The 25815-nt window shown below is 42.7% G+C and overlaps 2 protein-coding genes across 3 annotated transcripts; both read left to right on the top strand.

Moving 5' to 3' along the window:
* Positions 1–5861: 5861 nt before the first annotated feature.
* tyrp1b (tyrosinase-related protein 1b) lies at positions 5862–14767 on the top strand. The gene is made up of 8 exons (XM_061245326.1): positions 5862–5893; positions 6120–6475; positions 6999–7321; positions 7944–8148; positions 10554–10721; positions 11691–11870; positions 12750–12896; positions 13183–14767. Exons 2-8 carry the CDS (start codon positions 6121–6123, stop codon positions 13389–13391), a joined length of 1587 nt encoding a protein of 528 aa, XP_061101310.1. The 5' UTR covers positions 5862–5893; position 6120; the 3' UTR covers positions 13392–14767.
* Positions 14768–15333: 566 nt separating this feature from the next.
* Positions 15334–22027, top strand: LOC133130626 (leucine rich adaptor protein 1-like). 2 transcript variants are annotated; one of them, XM_061245328.1, is made up of 3 exons: positions 15334–15470; positions 15801–15977; positions 20504–22027. In XM_061245328.1, the coding sequence occupies exons 2-3, from the start codon at positions 15879–15881 to the stop codon at positions 20858–20860; spliced, it is 456 nt and encodes a 151-aa protein (XP_061101312.1). In that variant the 5' UTR covers positions 15334–15470; positions 15801–15878; the 3' UTR covers positions 20861–22027. The 2 variants fall into 2 exon arrangements, with proteins under 2 accessions (XP_061101312.1, XP_061101311.1); XM_061245327.1 differs by having other exon boundaries at positions 15358–15977.
* The last annotated feature ends 3788 nt before the right edge of the window (positions 22028–25815 follow it).

The following is a 25815-nucleotide window of genomic DNA, read 5'->3' as shown; positions in this document are numbered from 1 at the left end:
GAGGAGGCGGTGGAGGAGGTGGCGGTGGAGGTGGAGGTACCGGTGGAGGTACCGGAGGAGGTGGCGGAGGTAGAGGAGGAAGTGATCCCAGAGATCCCGGAGATCCCAGAGATCCCCGCCGAGGCGCTCTTGGAGGAGGAGCTGGGAGAGGAAAGTGAAGTGGTAGAAGCCACTGCTGATGGTACGGTAACCACGGCGACAGAAAGTGCACCTCAGAACTAGAGTCTGAATGGAAATACCTGGCTGTTTAAAATCCTCCTTCTGCATCTTACCCCTGAATATCCCCGCACTTATGCAAACAGGATGATGCAGACTGTTACAGTATAAACATATGAGTGGGGACTGATAACAGTGCTCCTCTCCGTGTCCCTTATTTGCCGTTGCAGAGGGAAGTGTCTTGGGTCTGGAAGCCTGGAAGATTGGTGCAATTTCCGCTGCTGTGTTTCTCCTTCTGGAGACGATTGTTATTATTGTTTATTTCCTCAAGTGCAGGAAAAAAGCAGCCAGGTAGGATTTGATTTTCTCAGTTCCAAAAAAAGAAAAGAAAACGAAACTCCAAGCACAATGACGGGGTTGGTGACTCCGATCAGATCTTCGCATATTTTCAATCATAACCGAAAACATTTACTCCTTTTTTTTCCATTACGGAATCAAATTAAATACATTTCAAAGGGGGTATGTGGGGTATTGGGAATCTAAGAACAATAATCACCACACCATGCTGTTCCATGGGTTATCCCACCAGTAGCGAGTCTTAAATCTTCAGTTTAGATCAGGGGCGTCAAACTCCAGTCCTGGAGGGCCCCAGTGTCTGGTGGTTTCAATCAGCAACCAATTAAGGCCTTGAGAACAAGGTGTGTGGACTCTTTAGCCAATGAAAGACTTTGAAGTGTATCACTCATGCTGAAACACCAGCAGACACTGGGGCCCTCCAGGACTGGAGTTTGACACCCCTGGTTTAGATGAACGGAGGGTTTTAACGGGCTGAATGTCTCGTTTCAGCGGGGCTGGGCCAGTGAAGGCAGCTGAAGACTGTGAGGCTGCTCACCCTGCAGCAGAGGAGGAGGCCACAGACGGCGGCCAGGCTGCTGAAGAAGACCAGACACAACAGTACGTACAAACCCCTGCCTGCACACAACAGTACATACAAACCCCCACCTACACACAACAGTACGTACAAACCCCCACCTGCACACAACAGTACGTACAACCCCCCGCTTACACACAACAGTACGTACAAACCCCCGCTTACACGCAACAGTACGTACAAACCCCCACCTGCACACAACAGTACGTACAAACACTGCTTACACACAACAGTACGTACAAACCCCCACCTTCACACAACAGTACGTACAAACCCCCGCTTACACACAACAGTACGTACAAACCCCCACCTGCACACAACGGTACGTACAAACCCCCGCTTACACATAACAGTACGTACAAACCCCCACCTGCACACAACGGTACGTACAAACCCCCGGCTACACACAACAGTACGTACAAACCCCCGCCTGCACACAACAGTACGTACAAACCCCCGCCTACACACAACAGTACGTACAAACCCCCGCCTACACACAACAGTACGTACAAACCCCCGCCTACACACAACAGTACGTACAAACCCCCGCCTACACACAACAGTACGTACAAACCCCCGCCTACACACAACAGTACGTACAAACCCCCGCCTACACACAACAGTACGTACAAACCCCTGCCTGCACACAACAGTACGTACAAACCCCCGCCTACACACAACAGTACGTACAAACCCCCGCCTGACCTGGGACGCGGTCATCTGGCAGTCACTGGATTGCCAGTTCGATTCCACTCTAGGTGTGTCGAAGTGTCCCTGGGCAAGACACCTAAGCCCTAAATGCTCCTGATGAGCTGGTTGATGCCTTGCATGGCAGCAAATCGCTGTGTGTGTATGAATGAGTCAATGAGAAGCATCAATTGTACAGCAATTTGGATAAAGGCGCTACATAAATGCCGACAATTTACCTGCATGGGTGCAAACAAGCAGATTTTACTAACCAGTTAAACAGCCTCAAAAAGCCTTATTTATTTTTTACAAAACACACAGTAGAAAAGGCGACCGTCATAAAGGAGTTGTTGCTGGTCAAAGACTAATTTGCAAACAAGCCCTTCCTACACTCACATGTGAAAGCAAGAGTCGACAACAATTGACAAATTGCTGGCATGCCTAGATCAATAGGCATTCATTTAAAGACTTATTCATTAAGACTTATTCATTATTTATTGAGGACTTATTCATTCACTCAACCATTATAATTTCCTTGATCACCGATTGCATGATTTGCTGTGGATCAATGAATATACCATACCAACATCTTTGCTATTTTAGTTTTGTAATACCCACCCATTAAGTAATCAGCCTTTATCATTGTAGGCCTGGCTGCATGTTCAATTACCAACTACGCCATCTGTTAGAGACAGGCCCACTGTGGCGATCCACAGACCATTTAACTGAAATGCGTGTGTTCACAATATGGTGAGAATCCAACAGCCACCTACTCGCAATGTTTGACAGTCGCTTGCTAAGAATGGGTGAAAAATTGCACCACAGTAACTTTCTTCTTTCTTTTTCGAAAGAGTGCTACAGGACCAAATTATTGCCCCTTACGTGGAAAAATATGTTTGTCCACAAAAGGACACTAGAAGCTAATCCAATTTCCAGATTCATCAACTAAATCACATGCAAACCCATAGTATATTAGTATATTGTTGAACATTGTTTAGCTCTGGTTTGGCAGTCATTACTTTGAAATTGAGGCATGAATAATTCAAGATGAATATAGCCTCTTCCAAATTGCACAACCACAATTTTGATAACAAGGATAGTAGTATGACAAAGTATTTGGATAGGGTGGACTCCATGCAGACAGGGTAGCCTTCATAAACTATGTAGGCCTACACATAACTAAAGTGTGGTACACAGCATATGGAAACTGCTTGAGATGGCACTTTTCCCAATCTAGTAACTACTGGGAGTGGTTTTCAAACTGGTATTAGTTACACATAGCGTCGAGATTCCGAATACATGCCACATGTCATGGCATAGGCTACTACGCACAGACTGAATGCACTAATTGTGGCTCTATTGTATTCATGAGTAGGCTGTCGAGTTATTATTCAGACAGAGGGATTACCTTGAGAAAGAGAAGTCTGCAGACTCAGATGTGACGGTCATCTAAAATAATAGCTAAGAATTTTAATTAAATCAGTAGGCTACTAAAAGCACCTTCTCAAAACCGATACAATTCAAATGAAATGTCTATTTGAGTAAGCTAGTGATGCAATACATTGGTTTTAAGATTATCTCATGATTTTGCTGAGAATATTTTGAATTTCGGTTCGTTAGCAGTCTGTGATTCTTCGCCGTATATTGACCACGGTGAGAGAAACAACACGAAAATCATGTTTGGGCAGCGATTGGTGAGGCCGGTTCACCGTTTTGTTTTGTTTTTAAGGTACATTAAGTTAAAAGAACCCTTACAAATTATATATGCACAAAAGCGATATTATTTTACCAAAATGTGTGAAGCATAGATGACCTACCAACCAGTCTAATCTCTGCTAGCGGGTGGCGACGCCATCAGTAGCCTAATTTAATGCTCGCAGGAATGTAGCCCCCTCCAGCGAACCAGCTGATGGGCACGAGACCAAAGCTCAACGCGGCAACGCTGAGCAGCCTCGAGCGATCGTTCATATTTCCTGAATAACAACCAACGGACTATCGCTTTTAAATGGACGCTGATGTCACAACAAAGTACAACTGTCAGTACATAGCCTACGTATTAATAAACTTTGGTGACTCGACGAGTTTCGCTTCTGAGTTTCTTATTTTGTGGGAGTGCCTGCAGATCAACGTCTCATCCCCCCAAATAATTGTAGATACTTTTGCTGAAACCGGTAGCCTGCCTGCCTGCTCATACAATTGTTAAAAACAACTCGCCTAGTCATGTTGAGTCGTTTTTAGCACATCGGTGAGTGAAGCTAGAAGCAAAATGACACATCATAGGATGTTCTAACATTCTGTGTTTTAAGAATGTACTTTGGTAGAGAGTACAGTGACTTTTCAGATCAAGGCCTTTTCTCTCACACGCTGCAAATCCCTAGTTTTTGAATATAACTCAAGCCGTTGTTTTCTTTTCTTCTATGTTTTCAGGAACAATATCTCTGAATCTCTGGATGTGTCACAGTTTCAGCAAGAGGAGACCATGGCAGACATCCCTCTAGACCCCCCCGCAGAGCCCAGTCCCGAAGAGCCAGCAGACGATGTCCGTACCTCTGTTCTGTAGAGGCCCTCAATTTCTAACTCTCCCCTCCTACTTTTTCCAATCCACATTTGTGACTTGTCGAGCTACTGTCCGCATTAAGCGAGATAGTTCTGTAGTGTGTGGCTAAATCAGCTGTCACTAACTCATTGCGCAAGAAAAGAAAACAAAAACTGTTGCATTGTCGACTGTTAAATGTTTGTTTGGTGACACAATGTGTAAAGATACACAGTTTCTTGTCCCTATGTAGGTTATTATATATAATTGTCTAGCGGTAATTATTGTGCTGTGTACGTGTATCTGTCTTCACAAATGGTGCACAACCATACGTTGCTTTGGCTGTGCGGTTATTTACATAATTTACGTTACCTCATGATTCAGCGAAATGCATCAACTCGGACCTCTTAGCCGAATGAGACATACACTCACATACAAACATGCACATATATACGTCCACGAATAAGCATTTGTGTCCACAGATGTACACACATGCACACAGTTGCACTCTCTCTTTCTCTCTCTCTCGCTCTCTCTCTCTCTCTCTCTCTCTCTCTCTCTCTCTCTCTCTCTCTCATACATACACAGACCCAAGCACACTGTAAAATATAATATACGTAATTGCATAAAAAAGGGAATCATTATTTGCTACTGGGTCCGCCAGTGAACTACTGTAGTTCAGGGAAGTTAACAAAAATAATAACAATAAGTACTGTAGGTCTAAGTGTAAAGAGAACGGTGTATGTGATATATTTTTAACTACAACATGTAAAAGTGCCACAGTAGCATTGGCTATCCTGGTATATGGAGATCTACATTTATACCACAGTGTCAGAATCCTGTCCTGGAAGGCCGCAGTGTCCGCTGGTTTTTGAGATGTTTCAGCATCACTGATTAACTTAAGTCATTGTCTGGCAAAAGAAAAAACACCATGTTCTGATTTGAACTGACTGCTGATTGAAAGGGAACCACAAATACCTGCAGACACTGCAGTCCTCCAGGACATGAGATTGAATCCACTGATTTATACCCTCTCCGCCATTGGCATGTTGATTAAATATGAAATTAAATCATTTTCAAAAAGATTGTGGTGTGTTTATTTCAGTGTGTGTGTGTGTGTGTGTGTGTGTGTGTGTGTGTCTGCGCGCGGGCGCGCGTGTGTGTGTGTGCCAAATCAATACGCACGTGGGAATTCTCATCAAATATATAAACCCATTAATCATTCATCTGAGATTTATGAACCTGTAAAGATAACGTTGATAAACCAATTAGGCATGTACGGTGGTTCTGAAACACACTAGCCAGAGAGTTGTCGATTACACAGTTTCGATTACAAACATACAAATAGACACTGTAATCCAAAATCCACGAAATTGTATTTTTGTCGGAACATTTTTAACGGTATGAATAAATATTCACGATTTCCTGTTCAGCGACCTGATTATTTATTTCTGCAGGAAGTGTGATGTGGTCACGAGATGTGGAATCCAGGCAGTGATGCATTCATGGGGTATTTAAGAGCACTCGTGTTTTTTTTTCTCCTGACGGGGGGTATCAGCGCAGTGTGGAACTTCTCGTGAAAGAAGGTAGATGACACGTTCTACTTTGATAATGTGTTTATATTCAGTATAAATAACAACTGAATAAGTTGTTAGTCATGAAAAAAGAAAAAGATTTTGCTAATTATGTTGATCTAATAAGCTATTGATTAAAAAAGAAATTTAAAAGTACCTGGTAGAGGTTATTGTTGTTTATTTATGTTAAATACAGAAACATCAGAATTTAACATGTGTTATTTTTTTCTTTCGTAAGCATGTGGAAATATGTGCTCCTAGTCATCTTAGGCGCCGTACTTGTGCGCGCCCAGTTTCCGAGAGAATGTGTAACTCCAGAGGGGCTGAGGAGCGGTCAATGCTGTTTGTCACCAAGAGGGTTACCGAATGATGAGTGTGGGTCCAGCACAGGAAGGGGACAGTGTGTATCAATCAGCGCAGACAGACGACCCCATGGCCCGCAATATCCCCACGACGGCCGGGACGACCGAGAGCGCTGGCCCATCAGGTTCTTCAATCGCACATGTCGATGTAACGGAAACTTCTCCGGTTACAACTGCGGACGGTGTAGGCACGGCTTCACTGGCGTTAACTGTGACCTGCGGGTTTCTGTCGGTAAGACCGCTTTCACACCAAAATGAATGTAGAATTTCGTCAGATGGACTTTAATTATGTGGTTCATGTAGGAATGCAGATCAGTTATGAGTCCCCATATAAATCAATATGTAGTTAACAAGCTGATGTCCTAGTTTTTATTCATTTTCATTTATTTATTTAACTTTTTTTTGCAATTGGAAAAGTGCGGTTAGTTAGGGAACCAGGTACATTTTAAAGTTTGGGCTTCGTTATAGACACAGAAAGGAAGATCATTTACGCCGCTTATGTGGTGGAGATACGGTGCTTGAATTCCCCAAGGTAATCTTTGAAGTTGTATTATCCATGTCATTGTCATTCCAAATAAACTTTTCCATTGTATGTTAGGCAGATCTTGACTGCAGAAAATGTTACAAAAATAGCCAAATGCAGTAGTTTGCACTGGATACACTTAATGCAACCAAAACATTGTCTAGAATGACATAATTATTCTCCGCGTTTTGGACGTTTGCTTACCTGTATTTTGTCGGTGCCCTGTCCCCAGTCAGGAGAAACGTGATGCAGATGACTGCCGCGGAAAAAGCCGCGTTCATTAATGCACTGGACCAGGCCAAACGCACGGTGCACCCCGACCTGGTCATCGCCACCCGGAGGTACCAAGAAGTGTTCGGCCCGGACGGCAGCACCATGCAGTTTGAGAACATCACCATATACAACTACTTTGTGTGGACACACTACTACTCCGTCAGCAAGACCTTCCTGGGAGCAGGGCAGCAGAGTTTCGGTGGGGTGGACTTCTCGCACGAGGGCCCTGGTTTTGTCACCTGGCACAGGTTCCACCTGCTGCAGCTGGAGCGAGACATGCAGGTGAGGAGAGGAACGAGGAAGGCCTTGCGTTTCGCGTTTATGTAATCCACTTTTTCTTTTCTTTTTTCGAACTACATAATAATTGGAGTCAGAAAATTCTTAGAAGTAGAAGTGAATTTTTAGTCAAATTCACGAAAGGAATGTAATTAATGCAATTACTCAGCAGGTGGACACGGTTAGGCTTTTATAACCTAATATCCTTAATTCCTTTTGGCCAGAAAATGTGAACACGAGGCAGGTGTTTTTAGCAGATAATTAAATAGCTCAAGCACTATAGCGGTGAATTCATTATGTATATAAGGTATGTAGGCCTATATTGGCTTGCAGAGAAGTAAAGTGATTTATCTGCAGTGCATAGCGATCTGACTGTTTGCTGTTATTTTGAAGGATACAATCTCAATATTCACTGCGGAACTAAATCATAGGCTGTCCACTCCTCTACTCCAAACCTAAAAAAAATGAGCGTGTATTGTATCTTGAGTAATCGGGAGTGACCGCACAGTAAATTGCGTAGTGTTACATCACCTTGAGTACATTAATGGCGTACATTTGATTCATCCCGGATTATTATTATTATTATTATTATTATTATTATTATTATTATTATTATTATTATATACAGGACATGCTCCAGGACCCAACGTTCGCCCTGCCCTACTGGAACTTCGCCATCGGGGGGAGCACCTGCGACATCTGCACGGACGACCTCCTGGGGGCCAGGAGCACCTTCGACGCAAACGGCATCAGCTCCAACTCGCTGTTCGCGGAGTGGAGGGTGATCTGCGAGAGCGTGGACGACTACGACACGCTCGGGACCATCTGCAACAGTGAGTGCCCTGCGTCACGAAGCAGGTTTACCCCCGGGGCCTGTCCCCTCTCCTGGAGCCCCAGCGCTGCTGTCTGCCAAAAGACGAAGGGCCACGTACTGTGCCCATCTGGTCAGAGCTGAAAATACGAATAACAAAAGTCTTCAGGGCAGGGTTTTTTGGGTTTTTTTTTTTTTTTTTTTTTGCATGCACAGATCTAGCACACCTCATATTTATGCTCAGGGTAACCAACATATTATTACCACTATTATTGTTAATAATACTACCACTAATAATCATAATAGATGTTTTAATGCAAGTACTGTTCGTACTGCAAGTCCTTGGGCAAGAAATTAAATTGGGTAACTACTATTCTTAATAATGCTACTACTACTACTACTACTACTACTACTACTACTACTAATAATAATAATAATAATAATAATAATAATAATAATAGATGCTTTATTACTGTTAGTGCTAGTGCAGGAAATTTAATCGGGTAATATTACTGAATGAATATGCCAGAAAATACCAAATACCCCACCAAAACAATGACTCACTCCACTTTCCACCCAAGGTTTCCGTGAGATTATGAAAGGAAAAAAAAACTCCTACTGAAAGACCTCAGTGTTACCCTCTTTCTAATCCTCTTATGTATCCTTATGTGTCGGAATGGCCTCTTGACTCGCACGACATGCTCACATGATTACTTTGGCCAATTACAAGCTGTGAATGTAGGGAGGGGGGAGTGATTGGCAGTTGCTATATCGGGATAAATATCTGCTGGCCTTGATTATTAACCACAAGCACCTTCAATCAACTTGTACATTGAATAAAATGCAACACAAATACTATATGGCACACGCGCAATATAATGAGGAAATCAATATTTTAATTCAGGACCTTGGCACAAATCCATTGCTTCATAACTTCATAATGAGTGACACTGATTATTGAAACCTTGTAATCCACCCCTCCCTCACTAGTCAATTTTTCTCCTGCAAGCGTAGAGCTTTGTACTAATTAGTGGTGCCCTCTAATGGAGAGAATAGGATAGTGTAACTGATATCTGTTGCAGAAAGAGTGAGGGGACTAATCAATATTCAATGATGAAATTTACTTTTCCAATCCAAAGATTGTTCCCATAAGTACAGAATCGGTGAGTGTAGATGTGAGCACTATTTTTACATCTTATATCTTACTGTATACAACACAGGCTAATTGCAAAATTGCTGCCCTTCAAGCCTTTTTAAAATCTCTCTGCCCTATAAATGCTCCATCTAAGAAATATATCAAAATGTCTGAATGTTTGATTCATAGCTTTATTTCATGGTCATTCTTCTACTCAACTTTAACTGCAGGATTGACTGTTTTGTTACATTATTATTAAACTTTCAGGCTGATGTTTGTTTGAAAAAGTGCTGATTCTGATGCAGCAACAGTGCCATTATGAAATAATTTCAAAATGTATTTTGGGAGTCCTGCTCTGTCTGCATACATTATCTTGCAGTCAGTATGGCAGATCTGCTCTAAATGCAGGTTTTTTTTTAAAGTTTATTTCCATACAAAACTCTGCAAGTGCTTTTCAAAAAGAAAGTGTGGGCAGAAAATTATGAACGTTGATCATATCACGTAGTTTCAATGTGTAGCCGCTTTTAATCCTGCAGCAAATTGTTCTTCCATCACTTTCTCTTTCATGATCTTAAGTACTTCAGTTATAACAGAGGTGATATTTAAGAATAAAGATGACAGTGTTTCAAAGTGTTATAAAATGAAAATGTAATCAGTACATTTTCAAAGATAGCTTTTTTTGCTGTTTTGTTTCTCAAACATCTGTTCAAGACTAAGGTATTATACAGTGTATAATGTGTTTGCATATGTGCATCCAGCGCACCAGCATATTACAGCTGGATAAATGTAGACTTAGTGTCCATCTCAGGGGTCTAAATACAGTAGCACACTGTACACAGCAGTATTACAGTATTGTCAGTAATATTACATCACATTAAATAAATGGCAGCCGCTCTTATCCAGAGTGATGCACAGTTGATTAGACTAAGCAAGAGACAATCCTCCCCTGGAGCAATGCAGGGTTAAGGGCCTTGCTCAAGGTCCCAACGGCTGTGCGGATCTTATTGTGGCTACACCGGGGATCGAACACCCGACCTTGCAGGTCCCAGTCATGTACCTTAAGCACGACGCTACAGGCCACCCTAAATATCCAGGTGTATAAGTGGATTGCAGAGAGTATAAGCTGTCTGTGTTGCTCTGCCACCCTCTGCTAACACCCTCTGCTGGTACCTGAATACTGACGGCGGTGCTGTTCTGCGCGTTCCCTTTGTCAAAGTGTCGTAGATGTCACCGGTGTTTGGTGAGCCCCTGTGCGTGACTGACGCGTGTCACCCGCACGGTTCCCCCCGTAGATACGGAGAGCAGCCCGATCCGACGGAACCCGGCCGGGAACTCGGCCCGGCCCATGGTCCAGCGTCTGCCGGAGCCTCAGGACGTGGTGGACTGCCTGGAGCTCGGCACCTTCGACACGCCGCCCTACTACTCCACATCGTCCGAGAGCTTCCGCAACACCATCGAGGGTGAGAGGCAGAGGCACTGCCGGTGTCCACAGCTACTCACTCACTCACTGTGTGTCCGTCTCTGATCCAGCACGGGGGCACAGTGGATAGCCCTGTCACCTCACAGCATGAAGGTCCTGGGTTTCAATCCCAGCCTGGGGCTTTCTGTGTGGAGGTTGCGTGTTCTCCCCCGTGTCTGTGTGGAGTTTGCGTGTTCTCCCCGTGTCTGTGTGGAGTTTGCGTGTTCTCCCCGTGTCTGTGTGGAGTTTGCGTGTTCTCCCCGTGTCTGTGTGGAGTTTGCGTGTTCTCCCCGTGTCTGTGTGGAGTTTGCGTGTTCTCCCCGTGTCTGTGTGGGTGTCCTCTGGGTATTCCAGGCGCAAGAGCATGCACTTCAACGTGCCCTGTATAAATAAAGGTTCATGATAATCTCAAATACAATTGTCTCGGATGAAAATATTTGCAGAAATGTTGTTTATTTTATTTTGATTGAATGTTGATTGAAGTGATGTTTCTGCATAGTGGAATAGTTCTTGTGATTAAAGCCATTGACTTATGTCCCTTACAAGGGAAATAAATGAGTGGCTGCATCTTTAAATTCAAATTTTCACATATCAGCCATATATTACTGCACATATTATTCATTCATATTATAATGCATTAGTTGTCACATTTGTTGCAGGTTAAAAAATTTAATTTATTACTGACAGCTAATACAACAGTGAAACACCCCACATTTCCAACCTGCGGCCTGTATCACAAAGGACGAGTTCCATGTTTCTGTAGCTGGATAACTGCATTGAGTGAAACCTGGAACAGCTCCATGTTCTAGATTTGAAAGGGGTTTCTGGGTTTTACGCAGTGCAGTTATCCAGGTAATTCAGTAATCCTGCTTTGCGATATAGGCCCCTGGAGGCTTCTGGAGGTCTAGCCCCCAAACCACTCTGGCTGTGTTTCTCTCTTTTTGACACGAGGTCATTGTTCTGTGTCCAGGGTACAGCGCACCGCAGGGAAACTATGACCCCATAGTCCGCAGCCTACACAACCTGGCGCACCTGTTTCTGAACGGAACCGGGGGCCAGACCCACCTCTCCCCCAATGACCCAATCTTCGTCCTCCTGCACACCTTCACCGATGCTATTTTCGACGAGTGGCTCAGGAGGCACAGCCCTGGTGAGCAAATGTTCTAATACTGTTAATATACCATGAACAGGGCGGCACGGACGGTGCAGTGGGTAGCACTGCCGCCTCACAGCAAGGAGGTCCTGGGTTTGGCTGGGCCCTCTGTGTGTGGAGTTTGCATGTTCGCGTGGGTTTCCTCCGGGTACTCCGGTTTGTGTGAGTGAATGGTGTGTGTGCCCTGCGATGGACTGGCGACCTGTCCAGGGTGTATTCCTGCCCTTCGCCCAATGTATGCTGGGATAGGCTCCAGCCCCCCTGCGACCCTGTTCAGGATAAGCGGGTTCAGATAATGGATGGATGGACATACCAGGGGCGGCACGGATGGTGCAGTGGGTAGCACTGTCGCCTCACAGCAAGGAGGTCCTGGGTGCGAATCCCCGTCGGCCGGGGCCTCTCTGTGCAGAGTTTGCATGTTCTCCCCGTGTTTGCGTGGGTTTCCTCTGGGTACTCTGGTTTCCTCCCACAGTCCAAAGACATGCATGTTAGGCTGATTGGAGAGTCTAAATTGCCAGTAGGTATGAATGTGTGAGTGAATGGTGTGTGTGCCCTGTGATAGACTGGCGACCTGTCCAGGGTGTATTCCTGCCTTTCACCCAAAGTATGCTGGGATAGGCTCCAGCCCCCCTGCGACCCTGTTCAGGATAAGCGGGTTGAGATAATGGATGGATGGACATACCAGCATTTATAAATGGCATATTCGAACACATCCACATGCACACTAAATATTTATTTACTTTCATTCATTCATTGATTTTTCTCAGGAGTCTCAAGGTTATGTCCCGTCCTTGCAGACGGGCGGCATCCATTTTGTCATTAGCGTAACTTTGAGTGAAACGCTGAAATGGAAGCACTCCATCCTTCCTCTTCCAGGGGCTGCGGTGTACCCCATGGAGAACGCTCCCATTGGACACAACAGAGATTTCAACATGGTTCCCTTCTGGCCCCCGGTGACCAACGCAGAGATGTTCGTGACCGCTCCAGAATCCCTGGGCTATTCCTACGAGGTCGAATGGCCGAGTGAGTACAAATTGTCATTACTCTATGATAGGATAAAATAATATAACAGAGATATTTAACCAAAATAAATCACTGTCACATAGCAGTAAAGAATGGAAAGTGGTACTACTAATATCAACATTATAATTGCATTGCATGTTAGCAGCCTGCGTGTTACATTATATTTATAATGTATTATATCTTGTTGGAGAACGAGAGTTCAGCCTCTCTGCCAGGGAAGCAGATCCTGTGCGTCCTCATTCAGACCTCCTGTTCTGTGCATGTATTGTGTTGTTGCTGTACGCAGCTCGCCCGTTATCGATGACCGAGGTCATCACCATCTCCATCGTGGGCGCCGTGGTGGCCCTGGCGGTGATTTGCTTCGTCACCACCTGCGCCGTGCGCGTGCGCGCGTACCGGTCCAACGAGGGCCGGGAACCGCTCCTGGGCGAACAGTACCAGCGCTACTCCGACGACCACGACCTACGGCAGGACAAAACCCAGTCCGTGGTCTGAGGCGGAGTGTTGCCGAACGCAAGCCATTTCCTTCCGTTCTCCAACTGAAATAAAGACACTGGTGGTTTTACATCTTTAAAATCTCGTGCAAGTCTTTTCTGTGACTTAGAAGTCGCTCCCTGTAGTTAACGACTAACTGTAAAATAGCCATGGGATAGTTATTTCTATTAGTGAACAGCAAAAGTGCATGCCATTTAATTTATTGTATTAGTAAACTGATATTTTGCTAATATTTACAGAAATTTTAATTAATAAAGTGTAGTTCAGCTTCACAAAATAAAAGTTAAGATAATTTAATAAAAATTAAGAAGACAGTATCTTGTTTGTTCCTTCTGTAGCTGTTCTGAAGAATGATTTAGTCAAAGGGAGAATCTCTCAAAAATATTGTCCTTCAGATTAGAGAAGCTACATCCTTTACCAACATGGCGCGTCTCATAAATACGGATATCTCATACTGTACCAGAGAGCTGACTGTGGCGTAGTAGTGTTTTCTGATATCACTTCAGCATTATGTGCACCTGCTGAACAGGGAGGATACATTTGTTGTGTAAAATGGTTGAATTGTTTGTCAAAATAGGAAAATTATCTTGCTTTTTTTTATGATCATTATCGGGATTCATCGTCATTCAGATTTTGTAGAAAGATCAGTATCACATAGAAAATATAAATTGACAACATGAGATTGGGTATACTGGATATTGTATACAGTCTTCTACACATAAACAGGTTACGATTTCCCTTTTATTACTAGTCAAATGTTTTAGCTGCATGATCATTTTAAGCTTAAATATAGACAGATATACAGCCATAACAAAATATCATCTTAAACATAACCTTACACAGAGAGTATACTTCATGCAGTAAGGAAAGCCCATTTATTACAGTAATAGCAGACTTTCATCATAATTCCAGATGATTCATCTGGAGGTAATTATCTATGGCCACTTATGTGTTATTTTGATTTGTGTTTCCTATGGCCGATTAACATAAAGGACCACGATGGAGTCCAGGACCAGGAGTGCAAGTCGTTCCTTCACATGCAAGTCTTTTTGATACACGTGTATTAAGTTTGTCAAATAAACTAAACTAGACAGATATGTAACAACATGTTTTATGTGACGTTAATATTCAAGTATGTTTTGTGTATCTGAACATATTTCAGAATGATATAACACATATACGTAAACATTATATACACGCAAAACAAAGACAGTGAGAATTGTGTTATGTGTTATGCTTTACGTCCACCAGGGGGCGTGAAAGCAATCTACATCAATTCGAACACAAGTTTAAACTTCCCAATCGGTCTCACTTACATTCATTATATACTGTGTATTTGTTTTAAATGGGTGAATTAAACCGAATGGCTGACTATTCATCAAGTGTCTCTCTCAATTTGACTTTGTTTACTTCAAGCTGCAAACACATCAATATAGAGTCAGGCCGTGGAAGTTACTTCTGGAGCTGAACAGGCGAAAGAACACCAGAGATTTAATTGCGCCAAAGCTGGCATAAAAAGTTAACGAAGCCATCTCGAAACAGCAACATCAACACAACGGAAGTTATGTAGTCTATGTAGGCTATTTATATATATATATATATATATATATATATATATATATATATATATATATATATATATATATATATATATATATATATATATATATTTAATTCATCTCTATTTTACTGTAATATCGATCATCTAACATGAGTATTAAAATATCTTAAGGAGAAGTACTCATGTTTGGATTATTTATACTTTGGATTTGTGTTAAGTTAGGCGCAAAAGAACCATTGGCAAGAAATGTTCTCCAAATGCAAATCCCAGTGCTTTGCAAAATGTACGCCTTTTTTGTGAACTTACGGTAAATGGGTGTGGCTAATGCTGCCCACCTGTCGGAGGGCGTAGAGTTTCGACAGATGAGGAAGCGCAGTGTTGCAGCGCTCCTTGCAGGCTGGTAAACCCAGCTCCCCACGGGCTGGTCACGGCGACAGCTGGTCAGACATGCGTGGATGCAATTCACATGCTTCCATCCAGGACGTTCAACAAGCATTAAGTTGGAATAGTTTCGGAAGGTGAATGGCGATGTTATCTAATTGAGGACTTTAGTTCAGCATGAGCAGGGATGCATCTTCAAGAGTTTGCTTTTGACCTTTAAAAATATGGTATTTTTATTTTAGCTATATTAGCTATATATAGCTAGATTTCTAGCTATTTTCAGACACTTTTTCGAATTCAATAATTGTTTTCTCCAGTTTAGTTGCAGTTAGTGACTTTTCGGTGACAGTGCGAAGTTCTGTCTCTGTTTGTGTAATCAGGTGCCGCTCACAAAATAAATATATATATATATAGCTAAATCCGCAGCTGTTTGTGCAATGGAGGATAACGTCGGTTTGGATTTTAAGGACATCGAGGCAAAGCTTGGACGAAAGATTCCCGAGAGCCTTGTCCGATCAATCACGGAGGGTAGGCTGGCAGACGCGATGGATGAAACGCCGGTGACGCCGCCTGTCCCTTTTAACCAGGAATCAAACGCGTCAGTGCGCCTGCAGATGAAGGTGACGTTTCTGAAGCAAGAAATGGTGAGTGCCGTGGTGAGCTTGATATGCGTCGGCTAACATGTGGACAGCGGCTTTCAGCCTTGAACTTCATAAGCTCGCATGGTAGGAAGTGGGGTGTCAGTATTCGTTCGCAGTGTACTTTAGCACTTTACTTGTGTACGTACTGTATGTCACCTGGCGTTTCACTGGGCTCCCTGCCTGCATGTTCTCGTAGACTTCTCATAGCATTCAGCTCTGTCTTTTGGTTTATTGCCTATTTTGGAGGTTGTTTTTACATTCTTTTTTTTTTTTTAAACTCGCTTTTGTTACTGCAGTGGAATTTGGAATAGTTGCAGAAATAACCGGTTTGGTGAAACGCATACATCAATATTTGCAAATGAACGTCAGCAACTTCGACTCGGCTGTCTTCTCCTGTTAGTGGAAAAAATGCATTGACCCACGATTCCACTTAGTCTATAGGCTACATTATGTAACCGGATATGTCTAATCTCAATTTCTAGTGTCACTCATTGGGGGGGAAGAAGAATGTGTTTTCAAATCTATTACATGGTCGTATGGAGCACAGTGAAATTGTGAGGTTATTATACCACATTTGTGCTCATGTGTTCCTTCAGACGTATCCAACCTTAAGCAGGTAATTGCAAGGTGCGTTTACAGTTTCCTTAAGCAATAAAGATAGCTTGCTGAGTTTATCAGTAACTTTAATGATAACCGCGCGACGCACAATAAGCTCATCCGGAGATCTGTCTTCTGAACATTATTTAAATAGATACGGCTACTGTCTGAATAGTGTGAGCTACAATAATTGTAATGATTAATGATTTTCACATGTGCATCTGTGCATGTTGATTTTCAGTATGGATTGGGGGAATTAAAGGGATCTTTACCCAATCACATAGCTCGTAAATTCGCCGATCTTTATTGACAGAGGTGTCAACTGCGGCTCAGTTCACACATCACTGTTAGCACAAGACCGGTCCCAATAAAACGGAAGGTTAAAGTATTGCGCAGACAATACCAATGGTAACATCTGCTGACAAAGTGTTTGCACAACCGTAAGGGCAGCCAGTGTCCTGTCTCTAGTAGACCGTAAAGGAATAAGACTTAAAGCAAAAACAAAGTATTTTTGTGTGTGGTGACCTTGTTGATACTGTGGGCCCGACTCAACAAACATTTGCCCTCGTGTTGGATTCAGAGCTCGTGTTATTTCTTGTTCCAATCTTGTTCCAAAAGTAATAATACATTTATCAGATATAGTAAAATGTATACAATATGTTTATTACATCCAGGCCATATTATGTACAAGGTCAGTGTTCGACATTTTTCATTATAAAAAGTACATGAAATGGTGAAGGAAGTGCCTGTAACCAGATAGTTGCTAGTTTCACTTGTGGTTGGCTACTGCCTAACCTGACTAGCTCTAGCTGTATAGTTTAATTATTATTTTTTGATCTTTGTTTTAACTACAATTATTATTATTCATTATAAGGAATTCATTATTCATTATTATTCATTATAAGGAACAATTGCATGTTAAAAGAGAAGAGATCTATTCTACTGCCTTTAGTAGTTTTACAGAATGAGTGTGGTTGTTTGTTTTCTTGTATGTACATGCAGACGCTATTCATTTTAAAACAAAAGGCATATACAGCCTTTCTTCACACATTCACCAAATGTTTCATTGTTGCATACTTCTACAAACGTACTTGTACATGTGAATGCTATTACCTACATTTTGTACAGGCTCTCTGGAACAGGAAGACCCAATTACGAACTTCCCTGAGCAGTACCCATAATCCTGTTGCACAGTAAAGGCGTGATCCCCATCTGTGAACAAAAAATACAGTATAGCTTCAGCTGAACCTAGAAGTGGCTAGTGGTATGGTATTGAAGTAACAAAGGATTTTAGCTGATGACATTACTTTTTCAATGGTGTATAGTTTGTTTGTTCCAATGTAGTTGACGTTTTACTACAAATTTGCGATGCCTACGTCTAAATAGAGGACTTCCTTTGGGGGACTTCCAAGGAATCTCTGGTCTCTCTAGCATCTTGAGTATTCTGGAGTGAATATTTCTGAGGAAGACCGTGAAAACTCTTATGGTTCCACAATAGGGAGCATTTTCATTGACCTGACCCCATTTTATATCAGTGATCCTCTGAATACATTCTCAAAATATTGTATTATTATTCTGTATGCTTACAAGTAAGGAGCAAGCCTGCTTTTGAATCATAAATAGCATGTGAAATTATGGGATGCATTTGAATTGTTGATGGGGGTTGGATATTTTACAAAAACGTCAAGCAATGGACCTCAATGAATATATTGGTATGCAATATGTTATTATTGTGATTACTCTACTTATTTTTACAATCTTCTCAAACTGTTGATATCTGAGGAGAACACAAGGAAAGGGAGAGGTAGGGGGAGGGGGACAGGTGGGGGGGAAGTGCAGAATAGTAAGAATAGTGTTGTATAGTAAGATGAATATAGTATTTTACATGTAATGCTACCCATAATATCATTTAGTTTCCATGTGTCCTTTTGGAGTCTCCAAATGTCCTTTTGGAAAACTGCCTTGACATACAGGCAGTTTAGAAAAAATGTTGCAGAACGCTAATGTTTGCTGATATTGACATCAAATTTGAAAGGGGATTTGTCCAGTGTTGCTGTGACTCCATTGTGTTTCTAAGCCAGGCACTGCCAGAATAATCCATATCCAGTAATTCTGACTCTTGGAAAACAAACCCCAAAGAGTCGCCTTTCAGAAGACACCGGGTGTAGGCCTGTGCCTGTAGTCACAGAAGGTTCAAGAATAGTAGGCGTTTTATTTTGGAATGCCATTTTCGAGCTTGTGTTCAGGAAAGGGGTGATACTCGAGGGGTTGACAGTGGTAACTATCATTAAGCAAACACTGAGCGCATTGTGTGCTGATCTGGCACATTAGGAGAGGCTCTTTCCATGGTTCTGTGCCATGAAGCCGCATTCACAGAGTGCTCTTTTGGGTCGGTCTCCCATTATCGGCACTGAAGTGTTTCTCACAACAGTAAAAGAGTCCTGGGCGTTTGTTAAAATTCTGGCTGCTACGAGCAAGTCAACTCATCTGCAATACGATGATTAGCGTTGGAAAATGTTCACCCGATCTCTTTGTGTGGTTACGATAAATTATTGATGACTGCTAAATTAGAAATAACTGATGGTGTCCTGTTGCACTTTGCCTGTTCAGTTTTGAGACATGTTGCCTGTGATCCTGTTTATATCCATTCTTAAAAAATATATTAACTTGGCTAATCGTTGTATCATATTCAGTAGAGCATTGCCCAAATTAGCCTAATTTAAACATGCATTCTGATTATCAGAACATCCTAAACTGGTGAGAAAAACTAAATAAGGCATCTTAGAAGGACTATTTTGTATGACTTCAGTTTGCCTAGAAAGGAAAAGCGTTAAAATAGTGAAAAGCAGCCTTCTAGGCCATGCATTGGGACACAGCCTATGTGTGTCCCAGAGAAACATTCCAGGGACACTGACATAAGCTGTTTCGTCTGAGAAAGAACTCAAATTTATCAAGGTTTTCTGATTGTGTAGGCCCGTATATGCCAGAAAGCTCAAAAGGTGTGTTTACATAGCTAGGTTCCTCTTTAATCGTGGCAAATTAGGCCTAATTGTTCCCATAAACGTGGGCATAATTGAACTCGGTAGTGCATGCTTCAGCTTGAAGGTCCTGCTCCGAGCGCAAGGTTGAGTAGCGGGGAACGGTGGGTGTAATTTCACGGAGATGGCAGAGAGCATGTCATTTTTGGCACGGCGGCAGGATTGGCCCAGAGAACAGATGTTATTGAAACGGGACTCCTGCAGATGTAAGTAACCGCTTGAAGTCCCCCCTGCCCCGCTCACTCGCGAGGGCAAGAAGGGGTCAGGTTCGTCTTTGATGTCAACCCTTTTCCGTGAGGTGAAAGCGGTCAAGCTTGCCCCAGCGTTAATTATTTTTCTCATAAAAGCCACCTGTACTATGCTTTTTTTTTACTGCCCCCTTGTGCACCAGTTGCTTCTTAATAGTTCATAACTTAATGAAACGGTCACTCAAGCGTGCGTTTACAACTTGTGAAGTGTTTGGCAATCTATTTGATGAGACGCACTGATGCACGGTAGACCTGCTGTACAGGTTAGTGTTAGATCATAGGGCTGAACAAATAGTTTATGCACTCAGCATCTGTCTCTGGTTTGCAATTTATTCAGGGGTATCCATTGGCGGCACAATCAGTTGCTTAATCTCTTAGTTTAGTTGTCCTATGACGATATCGGTTGAAGTATATTTCGATATTTAAATGTGATTCTGCTTTCGTGCTGTCGGTTCATACGCAGGTCTTGTACACATAGCGGGGACATTATGAGCTCCCCGTTGTTTTATATGATAAAATCTGGGTTTTGCTTCGATCATTTCTATGATATTGGGTATCATTGGCTGTCAGTGTGAATATTTGAATGTATTTGACTGGGTCCCAGTTTTAATGACCTTTTTTTTTTTTTTTTTTTTTTGGAACTCAGGCCCGCCTCCGCGCACTCGACATCAAGCTGATGCAGCAGCTGCTGTCAATCAACGAGGGCATCGAGTCCATCAAGTGGGTGCTGGAGGAGCGGGGCGGCCTGGGCGGGAGTCAGGACACCAGCCTGGCGGGCAGCCTGTACAGCCTGTCGGAGAGCCAGGACACCTCGCTCCGGGGCAGCAGCGACAGCCTCCACGCGGGCAGCGACGGGCTGGACGCCGTCTCCGTCGGCAGCTACCTGGACACCCTGGCCGAGGACCTCCCGCCCGCCGAGCACGACGGCTTCTCCGTCCCGGACAAGACCCCCCTCCGCCACGACAAGGGCGTGAACTCGGACGAGTACTACTGCTTCGGGTAGAGCGCGGGGGCCCGGAGGGTTTGAGGGCCGCCGGGGGCGAGTTCCCCCGCGGGTCACCCTGACGCTCCTCCGTCGCTGTTGCCTGGGGGGCTCGCGGGGGAGAAAAGGTCCCAGCCTGAGGTCTCAGGTCTCTGAATCATCACAGCAAAGGTCCTCCAAAAAACATACCGCACAAATTCAAACTGAGAATGGCACTTCTGTTTACTGTAATCCAAAGTTTAAAAGCACAGTGCTCTTATACACCACCACTACCTACAGGATAATGTGGCAGGGTAATGGATTGAATGAAAAGCTACTTTTTAAGGAAGTATGAGTGTTTCATGATTCGTTTTAGGTCTGGGCTTCACGTCACAATGAACTTACCGAAATGCTTAGAATATTATGTGTTTTTATTCCAAAGTTCCTGTATGTGATTATGTTCACCCCATACTAGGCATTGTGGGAGCCAGGTACTTAAGAACTTACTGAAATAAGTAATTAAAAAAGGGCTTAAGTGATTATTGGCATTAACGACCTCCTGTGTGAGGCATTTTTGAAACTGCTTCTTCGGTGTATTGGCTGTAGGTACAGCTTTTCTGAAAGTACATCCAGAACTCTGAATCATTTCTAAATTTAGTGCAATTCAGAAGAAGGTATATGCCAAACAATACGGACTTTCATTTCTTACTGATAAGCACATCTGAAGTGTACCTTACCATTGGACCTGAATCCCCAAAAAAAGATTTTTTCACTTGTAGAAAGGTAGCGTTCTCAGATTGAAATAAGGTGAATTCCTCATACCAAGTACTTTTCAAAAAAGGCATTGTAAATATTAAGGAAACTTGAATAATTTATTTAGTCTTCCATAAATGCTGAAAAACTGATATGCTGTGCTATAATGCATTTCTAGGAATATTTTGACCACGGTCAATTTAAATTAGAATTTTTGGTTTGACATTTGTTTTAGCGCAAGTACCTATTGGCTTTTCTGTGATTACCACACAGAAAAAAAGTGGTTCAAGAGCACAGTATTTGAATATTCATATAGTTATCTGAATGTGTAACTATACTTGTGTTCCTCTGTGGAACATTTTACCTATATGAATGTCATCATCATTGTTGTTTTTTGTCTAACTGGTCTCCTTTGCCGTTGTTGTTCTGTAATGAGTGTGCATCGTCAAAATTAAACTCTGGCACAGCAGGCTTGGAGGTTTTAGGTGAAAACCAAAAGTAGTGTCAATCAAACTTTGTGTTATTTCTGAAGTTCCTGGTTTACAGTCTCGACTTACAGTTGATTAGACTAAGCAGGAGACAATCCCCCCCTGGAGCAATGCAGGGTTAAGGGCCTTGCTCAAGGGCCCAACGGCTGTGCGGATCTTATTGTGGCTACACCGGGGATCGAACCAAGTGATTGATAAACCTTCAAGCTCCAGTCATTTAGCTTTGAGGTAGATCAAGGAAACATGTTCACATTTGTTTTCCCTTTCATATAAAATTTCTAATCTAAAAGGATACACATACCATCAGTCTAATATACAGAGAATTTACATAAATGACATTTTGACGAATGAAGAGCTTCACGATCCAGATGTAAACGTGTATGCACAATAAATGTGTCGATGTCATCGTGCTGATTTGCTGGCTAAGTCAAGATAATGTCACAAGACTGTGAATACTATTGACCCCAATCCTCAAGGGTGCGGCAGTGTTCGTACATCTCCACTGCACGGTTACCAGAAGGAGTAAATGTGTCATTGTGGTAAACCCTCCAGTATTATACCGTATATAGAGACAGCCAGCACAGAAGCGCGAGGACAGTGGCTACATGCCATGTAGCAAGGAAAGATTTAAACCATCGTAACTGTCATTGCTGCATTGCTGTGCTTAACGGACTGAGGCCACTGACCAAGCACTGCCTAATTAACCATGTCTGTCATCTTCAGCATGATGCTGCACAGTGACATCATGTTTGTAAGTCAAGAAGTTAAAACAATGTTTTTATATTAACATGAACTTTTATGGAAATTACAGGCGACGGTATTCACATTTGGTTTATTCCGGGGTCAACCAACATGGAAAAATGGCTGGATCTTAAGTTTTCTGTTTAATAGAAAGCTGGCTATGGTTCGTTTTTTTTTTCAGTATTATTTATTGGAATTTTGATGGCAGAAGATTGCTGTCTGTGTGGTGTCTTTGGTGTGAAAGTGGCTCGAAAGATACACACACACACACACACACACACGCACACACACACGCACACACACACACACACACACACACACACACGCACACGCAGCAGTTATGTTATGTGACTGTGACACTCGTTCCCCCATGAAACTAAGCAGTGAAAACAAATGTCCACACACCCGTAAAAACGTTCATTTTAACATTCCTCTGGCTGCCAGCAAAACAGTAAACATGCAGATGTTAATGTCTCATTGACTGCCAGTAAAACATTACACGGCCTTAATGACTGCTCTGAGTGTAACAAGCTATTTTACTGGCTGCTACCCACCCCTGTGAAGTGCTTGTGGAGGCCCGTTCTCCCTCAGATTAAAAGTGCACCATACAGCACCATGCCGTTTTCATTTAAGCGACTAATAGACCATTTTTTTTGGCTTGGGGATGATCCAGTGTACATCTATGCTGGCTTCTCAGAAAGGCCACATTAATGTTTGTGCAGCTTTAACAGTTCTGCTGTTTACTGTGCTGTATATTTAGTCTAACCAGTATGTATGTTTTCATTGTCATTCCTTGTGCTTTTTTAACTTTACAATCATTCATCACTACACAATAATGTGTAAGGTCAGCACATTCACATCAACAAAGTCTGTAACTCAATTTAGCAATGGGTGAAGGACAGCTAGGGGCAGCAGGGCAGCTCAGGGAATTGTAACTCCAAAGCTGTAAATTGAGTTCACAGATGGGCACTGCCATTAGTACTGGTGGACAATGTACTTAAAGGTACAATAGGTAATTCCGGACTTCTAACGGTCAGGAGAGGAATAGCAGCAACAAACACCTTCAAACCACAACACTGTTTATCCCTCCCCCTTTTCTGTGAATGTGCTGACGTTGAAACACTATTGGCTGTGGCAATTAAAATACATTTTCGACCAATGAGCTTGAATTATGGTACAATTATACAATGTTTTGGTATAGAGTGCCGGGCTGTCAACTGTATATTTTGAAACCCGAAATTAAGGACTATAAACACAGGCATGGGGTGAGTCAACATGTCAGTGAGCCTTTTTCAATGATAGGAAGGGGTTTACAATGGTCTTTTAACAATGTTTTAACACAAAAATCTTACCTATTGTACCTTTAACCTAAAATCTCCTGCTGTATAAATGAACTTTAAAAAGAACGTAAACTGTAAATTGTTGTGGATAAGAGTATGTGCTAAGTGACAATTATTTATTATTTGCACAATTTTCTCTTTTATAAACAATATCTGCTCTTCAAACATTTTTCAGCCTAACAGAAGACTTTTGTGGAAACGTAAGATTAGGCCTACAAAAATCTAACATACAGTATACAGTGAGCATGCGTGCCGTTTTAAGCATAATGCATCAGGTAAGAACAAGTTTGCCGCTTGAATGACAGCAGTCTTTAGGGCATATTTTAATCACCCGAAAAGTCGATGTTTTTGATAGATCAAAGATGGATTGCCTGGTAAGCAAATAAATCTCAAATTAACGACTTGCGAGCTCAAAGGGAATGAGAAGAGGAGAGCTCGCCAATTTCACATCGCAGCATGTTGCCACAGAGCTGAAACTGTGGAAGCACGTTCTTTTCTCAACAGCATCCCGTTTCTTAATATATTTTTTGTTTACCTTTTGCCAAATGATTTAGCTTTTGAAAAAAAAAAAAAAAAAATCCTCCATTCAGGTCAAGTCCTATAACTGGGGAGGGATGTTTCAGACAAAATGGTTCAGATATGACTTCTCAGACATGTTAATGAGAAACTACATTAAATTATAAAACATATACATTTCATGTCCAATACTAAAGTAATAATTTGAGACCATGGACAATTAAGTAGCCTTATATTCATATTCATATATTCCAATAATTTACTTTGAGTTACATTGAAAAAAGCACCTTAATGTTTCGATTTGGAAACATTCTTATGAAACTCCACGGGAACTTCCTTTGCACATCCAAAGACACAATTGGCTGATTAGATAATCTCACGAATAAGCAGGTGTACAGGTGTTCCTAATAAAGTGCTCAGTGAGCGTATACTGCCTCATGCATGACCAGATCTGTGGCAAGTGCTTGGAGGAAGTCTTGCCAAAGACTTTATGGGATATTTATTCTTACTGGAGGGGATAATGACAGTGGATGATCTTCCCCAGTTCAAGCTAAATAAACTCCTCTGGCCTCTGCCGGAGTCTGAAGGCAGAGCAGCTCGACAGCTGTTTGGACGTCTCATAACGCAGGAGTCTGCTGCCGGATGAGGAGGAAGGGGGGGGGGGGGTCTCTCGGTGGCTTGCTGTGTCCAGGGGTGTCGTGAGGGGGAGTAGAATGATTCCACAGACTCAGAATGACAGGGGCCCTCACAAAATATTACGACTAGCTGGGGTAGTGGGGCCCAACGTGAGATTTTCTTCTTGGGGCCCAAAATCCCTGGTAGTGTCCCTGGCTGTTTTCCTGCACTGTGTGGACTGCAGCCGGTTTGGCTCGTCTGTCAGGAGCTCCAGCCCTCCTTCCTGGTCCGAGTACGTTTCTGGGGCTATATTAGGAGTGCCATGTCACTGCCATGTCACATCTCCATGGCGGTGTGTACTATCAAACATTTATGCGCCGGCCTGTAGCGTAGAGGTTAAGGTACATGACTGGGGCCCACAAGGTCGGCGGTTCTAACCCTGGTATAGCCACGATAAGATCCACACAGCCATTGGGCAGTTGGGCCGTTGGGCACGGCCCTTAACCCTGCATTGCTCCAGGGGAGGATTGTCTCCTGCTTAGTC

This window comes from Conger conger, chromosome 6, assembly GCF_963514075.1.
Source record: "Conger conger chromosome 6, fConCon1.1, whole genome shotgun sequence".
NCBI classification, from domain to species: domain Eukaryota; kingdom Metazoa; phylum Chordata; class Actinopteri; order Anguilliformes; family Congridae; genus Conger; species Conger conger.
The sequence above is the reverse complement of the archived record's forward strand: the minus strand, read 5'-3'. Positions and strand labels throughout refer to the sequence as shown.